General features: G+C 46.6%; 1 protein-coding gene across 1 annotated transcript; it reads right to left on the reverse strand.

Annotated features, from left to right (window-relative positions):
* Positions 1–996: 996 nt before the first annotated feature.
* Positions 997–11,295, reverse strand: PHF11 (PHD finger protein 11; the record flags this gene model as incomplete). Its single annotated transcript, XM_079541174.1, has 9 exons — positions 997–1,136; positions 2,256–2,327; positions 2,953–3,075; positions 3,956–4,022; positions 4,616–4,674; positions 6,249–6,295; positions 8,440–8,573; positions 9,325–9,432; positions 11,188–11,295. 9 exons carry the CDS (start codon positions 11,293–11,295, stop codon positions 997–999), a joined length of 858 nt encoding a protein of 285 aa, XP_079397300.1.
* Between the last annotated feature and the right edge of the window lie 7,104 nt (positions 11,296–18,399).

Raw genomic sequence — 18,399 nt, forward strand, 5'->3', positions numbered from 1 at the left:
TAACTCATCATAGATGATCCTTTCTCCACTTTGATGCATTGAAGGGCATTGCCTTGGCTTTAGGAGGCACAGGCTGGCCCTGGAGCCTGTTGTGCCATTCTGTAGTGTGAGAGCCATGCTCTTCAGTGCTGCTTCTACTTGCTGCTGAGAGGCACAGTGTTGGTAAACCCAAGGGGGTGACAGCCTGCCCCCTCCTTGGCCACATCCCATGAAACAGTGGGGCTTCTGAGCATGACTAAAGACAGCTTTCTTAAAAACACTTTATTTTTATTAATTTACTCTTTTCTAATTAATGCTTTTCTGTATTCAAATCATTTTAATATAATAGCTCTTAAAGGATACAACTTCCCTCTGTTTTTTTTCTTAACAAAGAAAGGAAAAAGACAGTCCCATTGTCTGATCCATTCTATACTGTACACATGGATTGGAGTGTAGTACCTCACCACTTCTGGTCTGCCTGCAGCCATCACTCTAGCACTGCTGCTACAGCAGACCTAATATCAGTCAAAAAACACTTTTAAAAACCTCCAGCTTACAATTCCAATGACTTCTCTCAGCACAAGTCCTGCTAGTTGATCTTCTTTGGAAAGCCAGGGCAGCACTGTGGTCCTTAAAACAACACCGTGTAGATGCAGCCAGGGAAGTGGCCACTTCACGCAGGCAGGAGAGGCTGCTGCAATTAAAGTGACTTGAAAAAGCTTTCAGTGGCAGCTGATGATAGTCCTTTGTCTTTGAAGGAAAAAGTCCTTGGGGAGGGTTTTATTCAGCTTTAAAAAACTACAGCTGAAGTATAATACAATTATCCACAGTAAAATTTAAAGATTAACAACTTCAAGTTACTGCAACAGTGAGGTATAAAAATGAGTAAAAACATCCAGTCTTTGCTTGTGGCCCTAGTCTGGGGGAAAGGAAGTCACACACTGACCAGACGTGCTCTATATAGTTCCTATCATCAGAAAACATGAAGTATTGACACCATGACTGACAGCCGTGGGGTTATTCAGACACTGTACTGGATGTACTGGCAGTACTCTCTTGGGAGGGCAGGGAAACTTCTTTTAACTCCTGCAGTAGCTCAATCTGGTTATCCAGTCTTTTCCTGCTTTCCAGCAGTTCTTGAATTTTTTCCTCAGTCCCTATTATGGAAAAGAAAGGGATAAAAGCTTTTATTCATTTATTTTTAGATACAACAGTTATTAATGTCTATTTAGCGTTATAAATTAACAGCCACATTGCAGAGGCCTCTACTGCTCAGTTTTGCCTAGTGAGGCAGGCACTGGCTTTTGACCAGTGCCTTTAGAGTGCTGCACTTTCTGTGACCCCTCATCTCTACTTCTCTTTACTGTCAGCCATCACAGTTGGCACTCATCCATTGAAGGTTTGGAACCAGCTTCAACATGTGTTCTCATTATTGACTTGGAAAGTAGAAGTAGTTTGGATGGAATCAGAACAGAAGAGGGTGACTGAGGAAGATCTGAGCTGCAGAAGTAGTGGGGAACAGGAGGGGGGACAGCCTTCACCAGCATACCCATAGGTGGCAATGCCAGCATCTCTGCTGTAAGCTCAGAAAAGGATGCAGTGTGCAGCAAGTGTAACTTGGGATGATGAGCAAAAAGGTGTCCAACTGCCCTCAGATGAGGCAGTGTTAGAACCCTGCATTGAGGTTAACTGCAGCACCAGGCCTGGTGATTTAGGAAACAACAGCTTTTAGTCAGTGGCAGCACTCCATTTTAGGGCCTGTTCTCTATAATTGTTTTGGCATTGACTTCAATACTTGAAGGTACACTAAGTACTAAGGTTGTCTACTAAGTTTTATGCTTGGAAAAAACAAAAGAAATGCTGAGAAGTAGTACTAGGTCTTCCTGACCTGCTAAGGGTAGGGAAATTGACATGTTTAGAGTTAGAAATAGACTGGGGGCTGAGGGAATGGCACAGAGCTGTGTCAGGGCAGGGGCAGCGGGGGGTTAAGGACACAGTCTGCACCAGAAGGTGCTGGGCATGGAACGGCCTGCCCAGGGCAATGGGCACAGCCCTGAGCTGCTGAAGTTCAAGGAGCACTTGGACAACACTGCCAGATCCATGGCTGAATGCTGGGTGGTGCTGCGCGTACCCACGAGTTGAACTCGATGCTCCTTGTAGGTCCCTTTCAAGCCAGCATGCTCTACGATTCTATTATTTTAACAAATTCTCAGAAGAATAACCTTTATACTAAAACCATACCAAAGTGCTACCAGCTGACAGCATAATTCACTTACCTGAATGAATATTTGTCAGTATGTTCTCAAACAGTCCACAGTCAAAGAGCGATATTACTGTCTCCTCATACTCTGCAGGGAATGATAATATCACAGAGGAAAGGTTTACAGAAGCCTTAATGTAGTGCCTAATATTAGATGCAGCACAAATTAATTCATTAATGATTTACATTATAGGAATTACCTGCATTACAGCAATTGCTTGAGGTTTTAAGAAAAGCCAAGAAAACATAGCACATCTCCACAGCACATCTAATTCTGGACAACGTTTTCATCTATCACTGCCTTAATGACCACACCAGAATTATGCTTCAATTTCCCAATTGAGGCATTTTGTGTTTATTTCAATGGAAGCCTGCGGAGTTCACAGGACCATCAGGAGGTTCTCTCCTGGACTCTTCTTCACTGTGTGGAAGAGGAGCACAGCTGGTCTTCCCCAGCTGTCCTACCAAAACTCACGACAACGAGTACAACAATTTAAAGTCAGAAGGCCTACCAGAGCACACTGAGTTAGCAGCAAGTTCCCTCTATGCCAAAAAAACAAAACACAACACCTCTGCCCACCTGCAGAAATAATATGACAGAAGCCAGTTGCCAAGTACTAACAATGGCCCCACATCACCGTTCTGAGGACTCAAGTGCTTGGCAGTCAGATCAACATTTCTGCTGTGAGAACAGCCACCGCAGACCCCTGTACCTGTCTCTGAAGTGTTGTCATCCATCAGCTTTTCCTGTGCCAAGTGAAGGGTGTCCAACATTTCTTCAAATATGTCATCCAGAAGCCCTGCTTGTTTGCATTTCCTGAGAAAGTCGATTCGGACTGTTAAAACACAAACACAAACACTCGTAAACATAAAAGATCTTGAGCACAGCAGCTTAGGCTTTACCCATACATTTCAGAAACTGAAACTTCAGTTCAAAGCCCACTTCTAGTAACACACATCCACCTGGCTCCTCTTGCTACTCACTCAGCCCTCTGCAGAGGGAACAACAGTGTGGTCAAGTTCTTTACTGTGAGAGTGGTGAGGTGCTGGCACAGGCTGCCCAGAGAGGTTGTGGATGCCCCATCCCTGGAGGTGTTCAAGGCCAGGTTGGATGGGGCCCTGGGCAGCCTGGTCTGGTATTAAATGTGGAGGATGGAGGCCCTGCATTTGCCAGGGGGTTGGAGATTCCTGATCCTTGAGGTTCTTTCCAACCCTGGCTGATTCTGTGGTCAAGAGAATATAAGCACTGTGCTGGGTATAAGTTCACAGAAACTTAAGATTAGGCTTTGTTCAGAAATCAATGCATCCCCAACTCCTGATTCACCGTTCCTAGAGCTGCTCAATACCCCTAGTGTAGAAAAGCAGGTGATGTGCTTTTACACTACTTATTTTTAAGTTCTCTGGACAGCACCACAGACTGAGCAGGATAAAGGATAGAAAACAGTGCAAGGAGCTCAATATTTAGGAAGCCCAATTCCTGCCCAGGGAACCACAGCATTCTCATTTAAGGTGCACTGAGCAGCTCTCGCACACTGCTGCATGGCTAGAACTTGTGCAGCCACTGTGCAAATCAGACTGTCTTCCTTGCCACAACAGTCACTTGTAGATAAAGGAAATGGAAGTTTTCAGCACTGCTGCTATCAAACATCTCCAGGCACTGAACATCAATGCAACACAGCACAGTAGCACGCAGCTGTTCTATAAAGGCAGTCACACCTTTGTGTCTGCTGCTTTTCCTTCTTAATATCCGTAATCTGTTTTCTTCTGCCGTCTCTTCTGCCCTCTGTGAAAAAAAATCAACACGTTTTAACATTACACTGATGTTTACTGCTCTGTTTTCCATACCTTACCTCTGTGTTAGTGGGCAGGGAAAAAGCAGCTCATGATTTTGTGAATCAAGTCAGCTTCTCCACACACCTACCAGTACCCCTCTTCAGACATTCAGGTTTCTAAAAGGGGAAGCAAAAACTGCTTCGAAGTGAAATCTCTAAGGAAAGCACAGTGAGGGACACTGCCCTTCTTAACTGCAGTTACTGCACTTGCACAATATACTCAACAGCTGAGAAATTCTTGGAGACAAACAACCTAGTTGCGAAAGTACAGCTGAAAGCTGCAGACCGTCCATGTCTTCTCACATTGCTCCCTCTAATGCAGAGAGCTGGAGATGGCAGCAGCTCTTCCCAAGCTGCAGGCCAGCTCCTCTGGGAAGGAGAAATCCTGATACCCAGCACTCAGGGAAATTCCCATGAAAGCTCTGGTGGAGCCAAGAGAATCCTGTGAGTCTCTCTTAACACTGTCAAAATTACTTCACTAAAGGAGTCCTTTACTGCAGCAGATGTGGGTTTCTGTTTTAGAACTACTTAAATTTGGAATTACCATTTGTTCCGTGGTGGTGGAAGATTTCGATGCATGTCTTTTCCTCTTATTAGCTGCATCTAGAAATCAAGAGACCAAGTCTGTTTAAATCTGTGAAAACGGACTTTTTCTTCCAACCAATCCTTGTTACTGTTAACACACGCTCAAAACAAGGGCTACACAAAGAATTATTTTAGGTGTCCCAAAGGTATATGAAATACATTAAGTTTCCTTTGCTCCTAGAAAACCTCCAGAGCTCCCAATGGGAAGCAATGTTACTGGTGAGCTTGTATTAATTAAGTTGCAAAGCATTTTTAGTGGCAAAAATCTCTGCAAACTCTGCTTCTTTCTCTCTGTCCCTCCAATCAGTCCACACCAGCCTCTCTCCACCACAGCATCATAAGCAGAGAAGGAGAGAAAGCTGGAGAAGAGCACAGCCACCACCAAAACCTGAGGGTTTTAAACACAGTGGAGTGACATGGCTCTCTCCCTTGTAGCTCTACATGCCTTGGGTAGCGTGTAGTAAGCGTTAAACCTACTAGAAATTAACTTGGGAATGAGGAGTTACTGCTGGTACAGAAAGGGCTGTTAGAACAAGCTCTTTTTGGGCTCTGTGCTGTACATTTGTTCCTGGCCTGAAAGGAAATCATATCCACCCGAAACAAAGCTGGGTGGCCTATTTTGGAGCACTACAAAGTGCTGGCATAGGCACAAAGCACAGCTTGCTGTCTGTCAGGACACCTTTGATGAACACTAGAGTTTCCTCAGCCCTTCCTGATACGTTTTACAGTGCATTAGGAGTTGCCCTGGAAAGCAAGGGAACGCAGTCCAAACAGCAACCCAACCTCTTTGCTCCTCACAGACTGTCCTCAGCTCTTCTATGTGCATCAGGTTTCTCTCCAGAAACTTCCAACACTTCCAGCTGAGCAAAGGCTGGAGCCCACTTCCAAGCTCAAGCTGCCCTCCCACCCCTGCAGCAAAGAGCAGCAAAACCTCTTGCCCTTAAGGTACCCTGTCCTCTTTCCATTGCACAGCAGGGGCCTGATATTTCCATATAGGAATGCAGAATGTACTTAGAACAAGGGGGATGTTTCTCAACTCAGTTTTCTCCAGACTGCCATGGAAAACATGCCTGGAGAGCTGGTTAACTCAGAGACACTCCTGACTACCTCCAAACGCAGCAAGCACCAGGACCATGAAGTTCAACTGCACTCCTGCAGTGGGGGAAGCAATTCTTTAACACACCCTTTTGCTACATGTAAGAAGCTCTTTGGGATCCTTCAGAATGAAAGGCCACGTTTACGAAGGACTGCAACGAATGGAGAAGATGCAGATGTGAATGTTCTAACATTGCTACAGACAAAATGCCAGGTTTTTACAAGTTGCTTGGGCCTTCCTGCCATGAAGGGTTGGGTCCACAGTCAGTTGTGGAGGAGATCTGGAGCTGATCAAATATCAACATTTCCTAAATCAACAGAACTTATTGATTTCTGGTGCACGTGTGGGTCTCAACCAACCGCCTCCTGCAAGATCAGAAACTCCCCACTCAATAGAAAGGAGGAATAACGTTCAGTCTGTTCAAATGTGCCACTGACTGTAGTATGCACACCTCTAAAACAGATACAAATCAATGAAGCCATTAAAAGAAACTCACCGTAGTGATTGGTCCTGTTGCCTGGGTCATGTTTTGAGCAGAACACTCTGAAAGTTCAGTTCAATTTTAAGAGAAAAAGTATTAATGAATACATACACAGAGTTATGCTGACTGATTTTAACAAATATTTGAGTATTTTCCCCTCCATCCATTCTGTGTAAATTGAAAGACATCCTAAAAACAATCAGGATTTTTCTCCAGCATTACCCACCTTGAAGTGAAGTCACACCCACACAAGTTTCTAGTGTTACTTCTGAAGCCTCAGCAGGTTCTGAATGTGGCAGCTTCAGATTAACAGCTCTATCACCCCACTGTCTGGCCCTGCTCACTGCTCAAATCAGCTCAGATGCAATTAATGCCAGGTGGCACTGGGCACTGACACTGAGGCAGCGCATCACCTGCAATACTCTTCCCAAAGCAGCTCATTAAAATGAGATAAACACTGTCAGGACAAAATACTGAACTACTAATGTTACTTCTTTGTAGCTACTGCCCTTCTGCCTCCCCTGCCCAGTACCAGCCAGCTCAGCTCCACAACTTGTTTAAATGCTGGTGCTGCCAGTTAAGTTATAACTGCAGAGCAAATATGCAGGATGCGAAGATTTCCTCCATTTTTAGGTGAGAAACAGGAATCCCTTGGAAGAGGCAAAATGCAACAAATGCAGCTTGGAAACACCCCTTACCTTCTGGATACAGTTATCTGTAGATAACATATCCAGCTTCTATCAGTGCCTTTCTTACAGAAGGATCCCAAATCACTTTTTAAACTGCGTCACCTTGTCAAGAGCATAGCTGAGCTCATCTTTTCAATACAAACCTCCATTTGCAACAACTAATGCTCAAGTGTTAAGAAGAAATTTTTAAAGGGAACTGCACTTACTACACCATTTTCTAATTAGCAACATTCTTTTACTTAAAAATAATATTAGAAGTGCTGAAGAGGAGGCTGTTTCCTTGACAAGACAGCTTTTTCTTTTGCAATTCATTTTGATGCACAAAGACTACTTGTGCATGCTTAACAACTTAGAAAGCTACAGTATTGGAGGCACTTTATTTATAGGACCATAGAATGGCCTGGGTTGAAAAGGACCACGATGCTCATCCAGTTTCAACCCCCTGCTATGTGCAGGGTCGCCAACCAGCAGACCAGGCTGCCCAGAGCCACATCCAGCCTGGCCTTGAATGCCTCCAGGGATGGGGCATCCACAGCCTCCTTGGGCAACCTGTTCCAGCGCGTCACCACCCTCTGTGTGGAAAACTTCCTCCTAATATCTAACCTAAACCTCCCCTGTCTCAGTTTAAAACCATTCCCCCTTGTCCTATCACTGTCCACCCTCATAAACAGCCATTCTCCCTTTTGTTTATACGCTCACTTCAAGTACTGGAAGGCCTGTGAGGTCTCCCTGGAACCTTCTCTTCATCAAAGGTTCCCTCAATCTTTCTTCACAGGAGAGCTGCTCCAACGTACCTGAATTTCCAACACTGCCCTCCAGTTGTGGCTTTTAACTCCCCTCACACTTTTAAATCTATTCTTTCCCAGTTAAAAGCAGCCTTCATAAGCACAAGGACTTCTTATGATGCACACGCAGCATTTTACTACCCAGGCCACCCTACCATCACTGGCACCATGCATTATGCTTACACCCCCACCCGTACTGTTACTAACCTTTAACAGAGCACCGTGTGCCTTCTCTATTCTGCTCTGTTTGCTTCAATAATCTCTGCTCATCATCTCAACAGTGGCAATTCAGGATTTAAAACACCAGTTCTCCCCTCTCCAAAGGGATTCTCTCGCTGGTTCACTTTTCAGTGTATTTCACCATGAAGAAGGCTGTCGATCCATGGCCATAGGTTTTCAAGTCTCGTTCTTCTCTCCAGTAATTTCACAGTAGCTACAAATATCCCCCTCCTTTTATGCCACTGATCCAGTCAGTCCAAAAGTCTTTGCCATCAAATTCCTAAAACTTGCCTTACCACTTCTTTCTCATTCAGCCCTCTTGCACCTCTTCAGTACAGCTTCGCTATAGCTTTGCTCCGTGCAGGACAGGCAAACAGACTCACAAGAAGTGCTTCTGAGTCCTTTTCCCAAATCTCTACACCACCAGCTCAGAAAACCATCAAACCCAACCATACATTTGACAAACAGCACCACAACCTGGACCATCCTACACCAGAAAAGACTGTTAAATACCGGTAGACTCCATTTACTTCATCTGTTTCTGTGGCTGCATCATCACACAAGGCACAGAAGTAGTGGTAGCTCCTGCGGCAGGCTCTCTCCTCACATCCCACTGTGGCTCCTTTCTTGCGACAGAAATTGCACACCTACAACAAAATGAAACCTAACTTAGGAAACCATCATCATCCTCTTCGGGAAAATCCAATCTTCCATTGTGATACTTAGAGCTCTGTGTAATGCAGCCAGCTCACAATGCCAAACTCTCACCCTGCTCAATGTTTCACTCCTCTCTCTGCTATTTTGCCTCAGCTGCATCATTTCACCCTTTAAGCAGTACAGAAAGAGCTACATGAGACATGGACAGCTTCCCTCCCCACCTCGTTCCAAATCTTGCCCAACCTATTTCTGTGCTTATTGGTTGCATTTATGTTTTTTACACTAACTTCATAAAGAAATGATTTCCATCCAAGAAGAGAGAAGAAGAGCTGAAAACAAAACAAGTAAGAAGATCTCATGTAAATCACCCTCTGGCTAAAAAGAAAAGGTAATTCCCTTTATCCTTATGGGGTTGCATAATTTTGTTGCAGGCACTGGGTTGGTATTTCAGAGGCTCTCAAGGAAGTCTCTTGGTTTTTCCTCTTAGGAAAAAAAAGACCAGAAAACCCAATAAATTCCAATTACTAAGAAAAATAACAATGGAATTTCAATAAGTACGATATCAAATTGATGTTTTTAATTCCAAATCTGTAATTTCTCCAATCTTAGTAGGTCAGGAGGACCAAGGCCTTCTTTAATTTCTTCTCCCCAGTCATAGCAGACCAGACAACCTCAGTGTGCACCCTACCACCCTGCAGTGCTTTCAGACAGGACTGAGTGCAGATTCAGAAACTGCCTTACCAGTCGCTTTCCTCTCTTGAATTCATTCAACACGGATTCCACATCAAACCTTAAATCTAGATTTTCTGGGTTATATTCTTCAGATTCCACAAACCCAGAGGAAAATAACTAGAAACAAAGAAACAATGGCAAGAATTAACAGAGCCAGTTAGTCATCAGTGTATAGAATGTCCCTCTCTTTTGTCATTGATTTCATACATCTGATCCTCTTGCACATACACGATCTGACATAACTTAAAGATGAACCAAGAACAGGCTGAGAGGTGAGAAAGTGAACTCCATAAGAAGCGTGAATGAAGTCCAATGCCCAGAGTAAGGAGGAGAAACTGTTTGGCTGACAGACTTCCACACCTTGACCATCTTATCTGACCAGTTGTTCAAGCCAAAAAGCAGCCAAGCAGCACACTCTTCCAAGGGCAGACACATTTATAAAGTCATCAGAATCACAGAATGGCCTGGGTTGAAAAGGACCACAATGCTCATCCAGTTTCAACCCCCTGCTATGTGCAGGGTCGCCAACCAGCAGCCCAGGCTGCCCAGAGCCACATCCAGCCTGGCCTTGAATGCCTCCAGGGATGGGGCATCCACAGCCTCCTTGGGCAACCTGTTCCAGTGCGTCACCACCCTCTGTGTGGAAAAGTTCCACCTAATATCTAACCTAAACCTCCCCTGTCTCAGTTTAAAACCATTCCCCCTTGTCCTATCACTGTCCACCCTCATAAACAGCCATTCCACCTCATGTTTATATGTTCCCTTCAAGTACTGGAAGGCCACAATGAGGCCTCCCTGAAGCCTTCTCCAAGCTAAACAAGCCCAGTTCCCTCAATCTTTCCTCACAGGAGAGGTGCTCCATCCCTCTGATCATCTCAGTGCCCTCCTCTGGACCCACTCCAAGAGCTCTGCATCCTTCCTGTACTGGGGGCCCCAGGCCTGGACGCAGTGCTGCAGATGGGGCCTCACAAGAGCCGAGTAGAGGGGGACAATCACCTCCCTCTCCCTGCTGGCCACCCCTTTGTTAATGCAGCCCAGAACACAGTTGGCCTTCCGGGCTGCAGGCACACACTGCTGATTAGAGGTAAAAAAATAAAAAATAAAAAAATAAAAATCATTCACACAACATTTACAGCCCTAAAATCGATTTCAAACCAAGCATCCAACACTTAATTATGTTTTTGAAACGTTGCGGAAAAATTAGTAGAAAAGTAAGGCAGGAGTAGTGAAAGCCAGAAAGCAGTTCCAGGAGCAGACACACTTCCTGCAGTAAGGAGCTCTCACTTATGGGAGAATATGACATCTGCAACTGATTCTGCACACCAAGAACCAGCTGCATCAAGACACCAGCATGAAAGAGAGGCATTTTGACAGCCAAGAAAGCAACAATGTTCTCAGATCACTCAGAGCTTAACAGATATTTTTACATGGTTCACTCAATTCACTGTCTCAAGAAGACCGAATTTCTACTGCCAGATTGCATGTATCTATAACTGACCAGGACATGCATGCACTCACTGACCAGGAACAGAGATGTGAAAACACCAAAGAGCAATGTGCCAAACTGCTGCAATCGTGTTCTCCTCCTCCCCACAATTCTTACAGATGTGTTTTACCACAGATCTAGCTATCTTCCATTGCCCCTTCTCAACTGACTAGTGACGCACCCATCTTTACTGCTATCTTTGAAGCAAACCTTTGTGCAGGATATCATAAACTTGGAGAATATTTCCTATTTCAACTGAAAGAAAGAAAGGACAGAGTTCATTGTAAAGTTAAAAAGAATTATAATAAGAATGGACAAGTGGTAGAAGTTTCCCCTTTAGTGCTTCTCCACTCTCCTTAGGCACTGCCCAGCTGAAAACCACTCACCAAACAACTCTGATGAGCTGCAATATTTTGCTCTTTGGCAACGTACATTATAGAAGCAGCCTCCCCTTCCGAACAGAAGGCACACGTCCTTCTCACCATTTTGGCCATCGTCTGGAGAGCACCTGGAACAGGAAGACTGGGACAAAACAAGCCACTTACTTACTTCACAGAACAGTCTTCCCCCCCCTCCACGTTATTTACAGCACCACTCCATGCAATGCAGTCTTACTTTGTGGTTTTCCCTTCAAGTCCACAGCAGAAATCTTCAGTTTCCCACTCCCATGAGGTGAGATGCTCCAAATGTCTGAGACGTCGCCGCCGACAGCCCTGAGCTCTGTAGAATAAGGGTGAGAACAGCCTGGTGTTATTTTTAAGAAAAAGGATTTGAAGTATTCCAGCGACAAAAGTACAAGATAAGCAGGAAATCTCACAGCCCAGCAAATCGGGCACATATTTCTCTCTTTCAGCAGTCAACTCCTGCCTCAATTAGTTCCATATCCCGTCTATTTTATGAAAGGGGAGGTCTCCAATGAGCACACCAGAGCATAAGGGGATTTCTTTTTTCACCTCTGGCTCTGCCACTTTACTTAATGACAGGCAAGTCACTCAGCCTCCATGCATACCTGATTTCTTTTTCCCCCCAGCACCTTTCTGTACCTTGTAAGCAAGGTAGGATGGGGACAGACTTACACTATCTATACAGTAATCATCACAACAGCCTTAAAACTTAGGCATTAGATAAACAGACAACAGAAACAAATGGAAATCCATGGAAAAATTAGAAGCAGAACAGAAACAACGACAAAAGGAAACTAAAAAGCATGTTTATGGTGTTTGAATGGTTGGGAAGAGTTCTCCCAGCAAGTTAACACCTGAAATCGCTGCAGATGCATAGGCCCTGGTCCTCCCAGTTGGATGAGGCGTCTCTGGGTGCCCTGGGAATTTGGCAAGATGCTGAAGTTGGAGGCTGCAGTCCCAGCTGTCCTTACAGGCTCTGAGGAGGAATCCTGGTGCTGAAAGATAACCAAAGATATTTGGTAAGGTCAGCCTTTGTATTTCCAATGCCTTCGCAGGCACTCTGAAGCAATGCTCTCAGCCAATCCTCACCGCAAAAGCAGCGAGCCTGCATCCAGTGCCCCACTTAGCTCACCATCCCACCACCAGCAGCAGCTTTGCTTTGGCCCTATGCTCTTCCTTAGGTCTCTGCTACAGACTGCTGTCAGGAATAGGACACAGAGCTACAAGGAACAGCAGACCCAGCTAACTGCTCTTAAGCAAGAAGGGAAAGGCTAAGGGCGTAATTCAGCTCCAGTTTAATTATATTTTGCCTGAACAACCACTGGTTTCACTACACCTCAAGTGTTCTGTGTGAAGGAGCAAGAAACCATCACTTCTGCAGTAAGGCCCACAACACCACAGATCTCTCATTCTTTCTCCTGCTGCCCCCTTTTCAAGTTGAAGAATCCTTGCACAGAAGCTGTTCTGCATCTTTGATCATCTCTGTCACTTCCACCTCCCTTCTCTTCTACAATCATAGAACTGCTGACATTGGAAAAGACCTCAAAGATCATCAAGTCCAACCACAACCTGACCATACTACCCTAATTCTAACAACCCTCTGCTAAATCATGTCCCTGAGCACCACATCCAAACAGTTTTTAAACACATCCAGGGATGGAGACTCAACCACCTTCCTGGGCAGCCTATTCCAGTGCTTAACAACCCTTTCTGTAAAGAAGTGTTTCCTGATATCCAACCTAAACTTACCCTGGTGCAACTTGAGGCCACTTCCCATTGTCCTGTCACCAGTGAAAACAGACCAGCCCCACTCTCACTGTAAGCACCTTTCAGATATTGGAAGAGAGCAAGAAGGTTTTCCCCTCAGCCTCATCTTCCCCAGACTAAACAGCCCCAGTTCCTTCAGTCTCTCTTCCCCAAGCCTGTAGGAAGAAAATAACCTTCAAAACAGCGAGGTAAAAAGGCACAGTAGCACTCTATTCTTTCTTTTTATTTTCCCCTTAGGAATTCATAATATCCCAAACACATATTGGATTGCTTACAAGCACACTGATAGAACCAACTGTTGCAGTCCCTTGGTGTTCCTTCCCTAAGATGCAGCAGGCAGCATGAGTGGCATCAGTGTTAGGACTGCTGTTCTGACCACGCACCACTTTCCAACACTTGATTTTCTCACCCTTGATTTCATAGCAAAACAACTCGCTGTCGCAAACTTCTTTTGTGGCTTTTGAGAGTTGACTTTCACCTTCACTACCTCAGAACCTAAGGTGAATGTCATCTCCAGGAGCTGAAGGCTCTTTCTCCATTAATGGGAGAGATGATAAAGCTGTGAAACAGAAGATAGAGGGAAAGCAGCCAAGGGAATGAATCAGCCGTGTGCCTCTGCTACTGCTCTGCTTGGTCCTTGCGCTGTTTTGCATCAACACGCCTATCAGTGGTTGCAACGGCAGCAAAATGGAAGAAAGCAGTAAACGAAAGTAAAAGAGGATGAAAGCATTCCTCAGTGCACAGTGATTGTGCAATTCCACAGTATATTTCCTTGAAATATTACTCATAGGTCCAACTATGTCCTTTCCAGAAGCAGCTCTGGGCGCACCTGTGCAAGGAGATAAAGCACATTTTTGCCGGGCAGAACAAGAGGCACTAAAAGCCCCCAGCACACACACGGCAGGGTAAGCAGAATCCAAGGAGCTGCCTGATCCCAGTATCCTCACTGCTCACATCAGCACGTGGAATTGCGCTGCCAATGCAGGGAACAGAAAGAAGTCACCACATACCCGTTCTTTGTGGGAAATCACAGAATGGCCAGGGTTGGAAGGGACCTCAAGGATCACAAATCTCCAACCCCCTGCTACAGACAGGGCCACCAACCTCCACATGTAGCACTGGACCAGGCTGCCCAGGGCCCCATCCAACCCGGCCTTGAACACCTCCAGGGACGGGGCATCCACAGCCTCTCTGGGCAGCCTGTGCCAGCACCTCACCACTCTCACAGTACAGAACTTCCCCCTGACATCCAACCTCAATCTTCCCTCCCTCAACTTAAAACCATTTCCCCTTGTCCTGCTGCTATCAACCCTTGTCAAGAGTTGATTCCCCTCCTGTCTGCAGGCTCCCTTTAGGTACTGGAAAGCTGCAGCGAGGTCACCCCGCAGCTTCCTTTCCTCCAGCTGAACAAGCGCAGCTCCCTCAATGAGAGCAGCAGCACAGCACAGCGCTGCGCTCCTCTCAGCCCTGCGCCGCGCCATCAGCAGCACAAACACAGCTGCCCATCGCAAGGCTTCCGCAACAAACCCACCCTCTGCTTACACACAGGAAACGTTTCCACTATTTTTTGAAGCAGATGGACGGCCTGGCGGGTCCGCCCCTTCTCACAGCCGTTCCACATTACGGGATAACCGCAGGGCTCCTCAGCGGCTCCCGACTCTCCCTCGCTCCCGAGGCGCTCGGCCTCGCAGCGCCGGAAGCCCTCAGCCACTCCCTAACACCCTCGTTCCACGCGCTGCCGTGCCTACGGTGCGGCGGGACCGGCGGAAAGGCGCGGACCGACCCGCAGCGCCGCTACTTACCGCGGGCCGCCCGCTCCCGTCCACCGCCACCCCCGGGCCCGGCCTGCACGGCGCCGCGCTTCCACGCGGGGGAGGAGCGCGCAGAAGCGGGCGGGGTCCGGCGCACAGCGAAGCATGCTCAGTAACAGCCCGGGGCGACGGGGTGGGGCTTCGAGCGGCCGATTGGCTGCTGTACGGAAGCGGGCGGGGATTGGAGCCGGGAGGGTCGCGTGGTAAAGGAGCGGCTCTCGGCCCATCCCCGCGCCTTTAGGTGCGGTAGAGCTGGGGTCGGGGGTTCGAATCCCGCTCGGGGCTCGAACCCGAACCGCCCGCTGCGGAATCACAGAGAATCACAGAATGGCTTGGGTTGGAAGAGACCTCAAGGATCATGAAGCTCCAACCCCCTGCCACACGCAGGGCCACCAACCTGCACCTTTAATACCAGACCAGGCTGCCCAGGGCCCCATCCAACCTGGCCTTGAACACCTCCAGGGACGGGGCATCCACAACCTCTCTGGGCAGCCTGTGCCAGCACCTCACCACTCTCATAGTAAAGAACTTCCCCCTGAGATCCAACCTCAATCTTCCCTCCCTCAACTTAAAACCACTTCCCCTTGTCCTGCTGTTATCCACCCTTTCAAAGAGTTGATTTAGGACCACACGCTGTACAAACATTACACTGAGTCGTGCACAGTGGGTGCTAACACCCTTTCCCCGTAGACCACAGGGCCACACAACTGCCAGCCCTTCACCAGGACAGCCTCAGTCCCCACAGGCAGTGCCAGCACTGTACTGAGCAGGGCACCACCTCAGGAACCTCCTGCTGGTTCTGTCAGCACTCCTTCATATCCATGACAGGCAGTCAAGCATCCCTACACGTCTGCTCCTGGGCTCTGCAGGCTCAGCCACTTCCACCTCTGCTTTCTTTAGTACGTAAGTTTTTACACAGTAACTCTGCTGAAGTGCTGGTGATGCTGACAGCCATGGTCACAAACACCCATCCCTGGAGGCATTCAAGGCCAGGCTGGATGTGGCTCTGGGCAGCCTGGTCTGCTGGTTGGTGACCCTGCACATGGCAGGGGGTTGAAACTGGATGATCAGTGTGGGCCTTTTCAACCCAGGCCATTCTGTGATTCTATGAAACACAGAAATGGAGCAGCGTGAGAACAAGCAACTAACCAAAGAGCCCCATGCCATGCTGCTACCTGGTGTAACATTCACACTGATGGCAGGCTCCTAAATAGACACAGACCATGTATTTTCTGCAGCAAGGAACAGCTTTTGCACACCAGTCCCGCACTATAATTCCTACCACTGAGCCAGGAAAGAAAATTAAGAATGGTAAAACAGACTTCTTTTTTTCACCTTGATTTTTAATGGCATTTCCATCTGTTTTTCCACATTCAAGGTGAGCTTGGAGACATAAAGGTGTTTTCTACGTCCTCACTTGTTTAAAAGGCTTCTAGCAGTGCTGACTTACCAGCAGGCTGTAAATCTTTAACATAGCAGCACAAATTCAAATGTGAAGTTCGAAGTATCCAAAATAAACCCAAAAAACAACAGCTTAGGGGCACAGGCTCTACATTTGTCCACAGTTACACAGAACTTCATCAAATCCAACTAGAGGAAGACAAATCCTAAGCTGTATGGACACAAGCCAGTCCTCTCGCCTCTGGGCCTTACGGCTAAGAGCTGGCTCCTGCTTCTCTTGCAGTTTGTAGCGTAGATGTAGGCCTGAAATCCCTGCTGAAAGCATGGCTGCCTATTTTTTGTTACTCACAGGACTGTGTTCAGCCAGTGTATCAAAATACATACAATTATTTGCCACGACTTGAGCTTGCCATAATTTATGTCTCATTTTCAATGCTCTTATGGTTTGAAACACAGTACATGTAAGCTGATTTACACCTTGAAAACACATTTAACTCATTTAAATGAGCAGTTAAATCCACAGGAAAAACACACTGCAAATTATTTTATACTTTGTGTGAGCTTTCCGTGACAGTGAAAATTAAAACATTTGTCAGCACTGCACAAGTATTCCGGATATTTCTTCTGCAGTGAACAAGTTCATTTAATAAGTTGCTTTACAAAGGAAGCCCAAGCTTAATAATTAAAGAAGAAAACGTGTGTATCTGCTTAGTAATAAAAAACACATCCCTTCACAGGCACACACACCAGTAGGCAGGCTGAAATACTATCATCAGCAATCACTGCATTTTATTTGCCAAGTAGCACAAGTTCACAGAGGCTGAGGGAGCTGGGCTTGTTTACTCTGAAGAGAAGGGGTGACTTCATTGCAGCCTTCCAGTACCTAAAGGGAACCTACAAACAGGAGGGGAATCAACTCTTGACAAGGGTAGATAACAGCAGGACAAGGGGAAATGGTTTTAGGTTGAGGAAGACTGAGGTTGGATGTCAGGGGGAAGTTCTGTACTGTGAGAGTGGTGAGGTGCTGGCACAGGCTGCCCAGAGAGGTTGTGGATGCCCTGTTCATCTCTGGAGGTGTTCAAGGCCAGGTTGGATGGGGCCCTGGGCAGCCTGGTCCAGTGCTACATGTGGAGGTTGGTGGCCCTGCCTGTGGCGGGGGGGTTGGAGCTTCATGATCATTGAGGTCCCTTCCAACCCAAGCCATTCTATGATTCATGTACCATATATCACACACGTTTCAAAGCAACAGAGCTCGTGCAGCAGGTGAGAGAAGCAGAGTCAATACTGCACTTGTCACTTACGCAGCCCATACTTGACCTACATGAAATCAATTCATGGAAAATAGTGCTAAAAACTATGTAATAACAAAAAAATCTCCCATCTTCTGGGGTCACGTTACTAACCGTGTAGGGCTGCTTCCTGTATACATCAGTCAGACCACACTTCAAGCACAGCGTTCAGTTTTAGGCCTCTCTCTGAAAGAATGGAGAGCTGTTCAAGTGTGTGCAGAGGAAAGCAATGAAGCCTTGAGGAATGGCTGAAGTAATTGCAGTTGTGCAAGCTGGAGATGAGGGCACAGAGGGGAGTCCTCACTGCTCCCTACGGCTATTTGAAAGCAGGTTGCAGAGAGAAGAGTGCTGGCCTCTTTTCTCAGATGACAAGTGATGGGACATGAGGAAATGGCTTCAAGTTGTGCCAAGGAAGGTTTGTATTGGACATCTGGAAGAATTTCTTCATGGAGGGGGCAGTTAAGCCATGGAATGCACTGCCCAGAGAGATGGTGGAGTCTCCATCCCTGCAGTTGTCATGGACATGGCATTTAGGGACATGGTTTAGAGGCAGGACACAGTAGGTCAGGCTGACAGAACTGATGATCTTGAAGATCTTTTCCAAGTCAAATGATTCTATGATCTACCAATTTTACAGCCTCCTCCTGAATCTGCATCCAGTGTCATCAAACAATCGTTTCTTTCCTACCAACAAACCACACAGCAAGGATTTCTGTGTCTCACCTCTGACATACTATAGACACAGCACTGAAATGAGGCACAGCAGATCTTGAAGGATTTCACAGAATCAAAGAATCATTTGAGTGGGAAGGGACACCCACAGGCCATCTGGTCCAATTCTGCAATGAGCAGGGACACCTACAGCTCCATCAGGTGCTCAGAGCCCCATCCAGCCCAACCTTGAATTGTCTCCAGGGATGGGGCAT

Source organism: Tetrao urogallus (genome assembly GCF_951394365.1).
Source record: "Tetrao urogallus genome assembly, chromosome: 1".
NCBI classification, from domain to species: Eukaryota; Metazoa; Chordata; class Aves; order Galliformes; family Phasianidae; genus Tetrao; species Tetrao urogallus.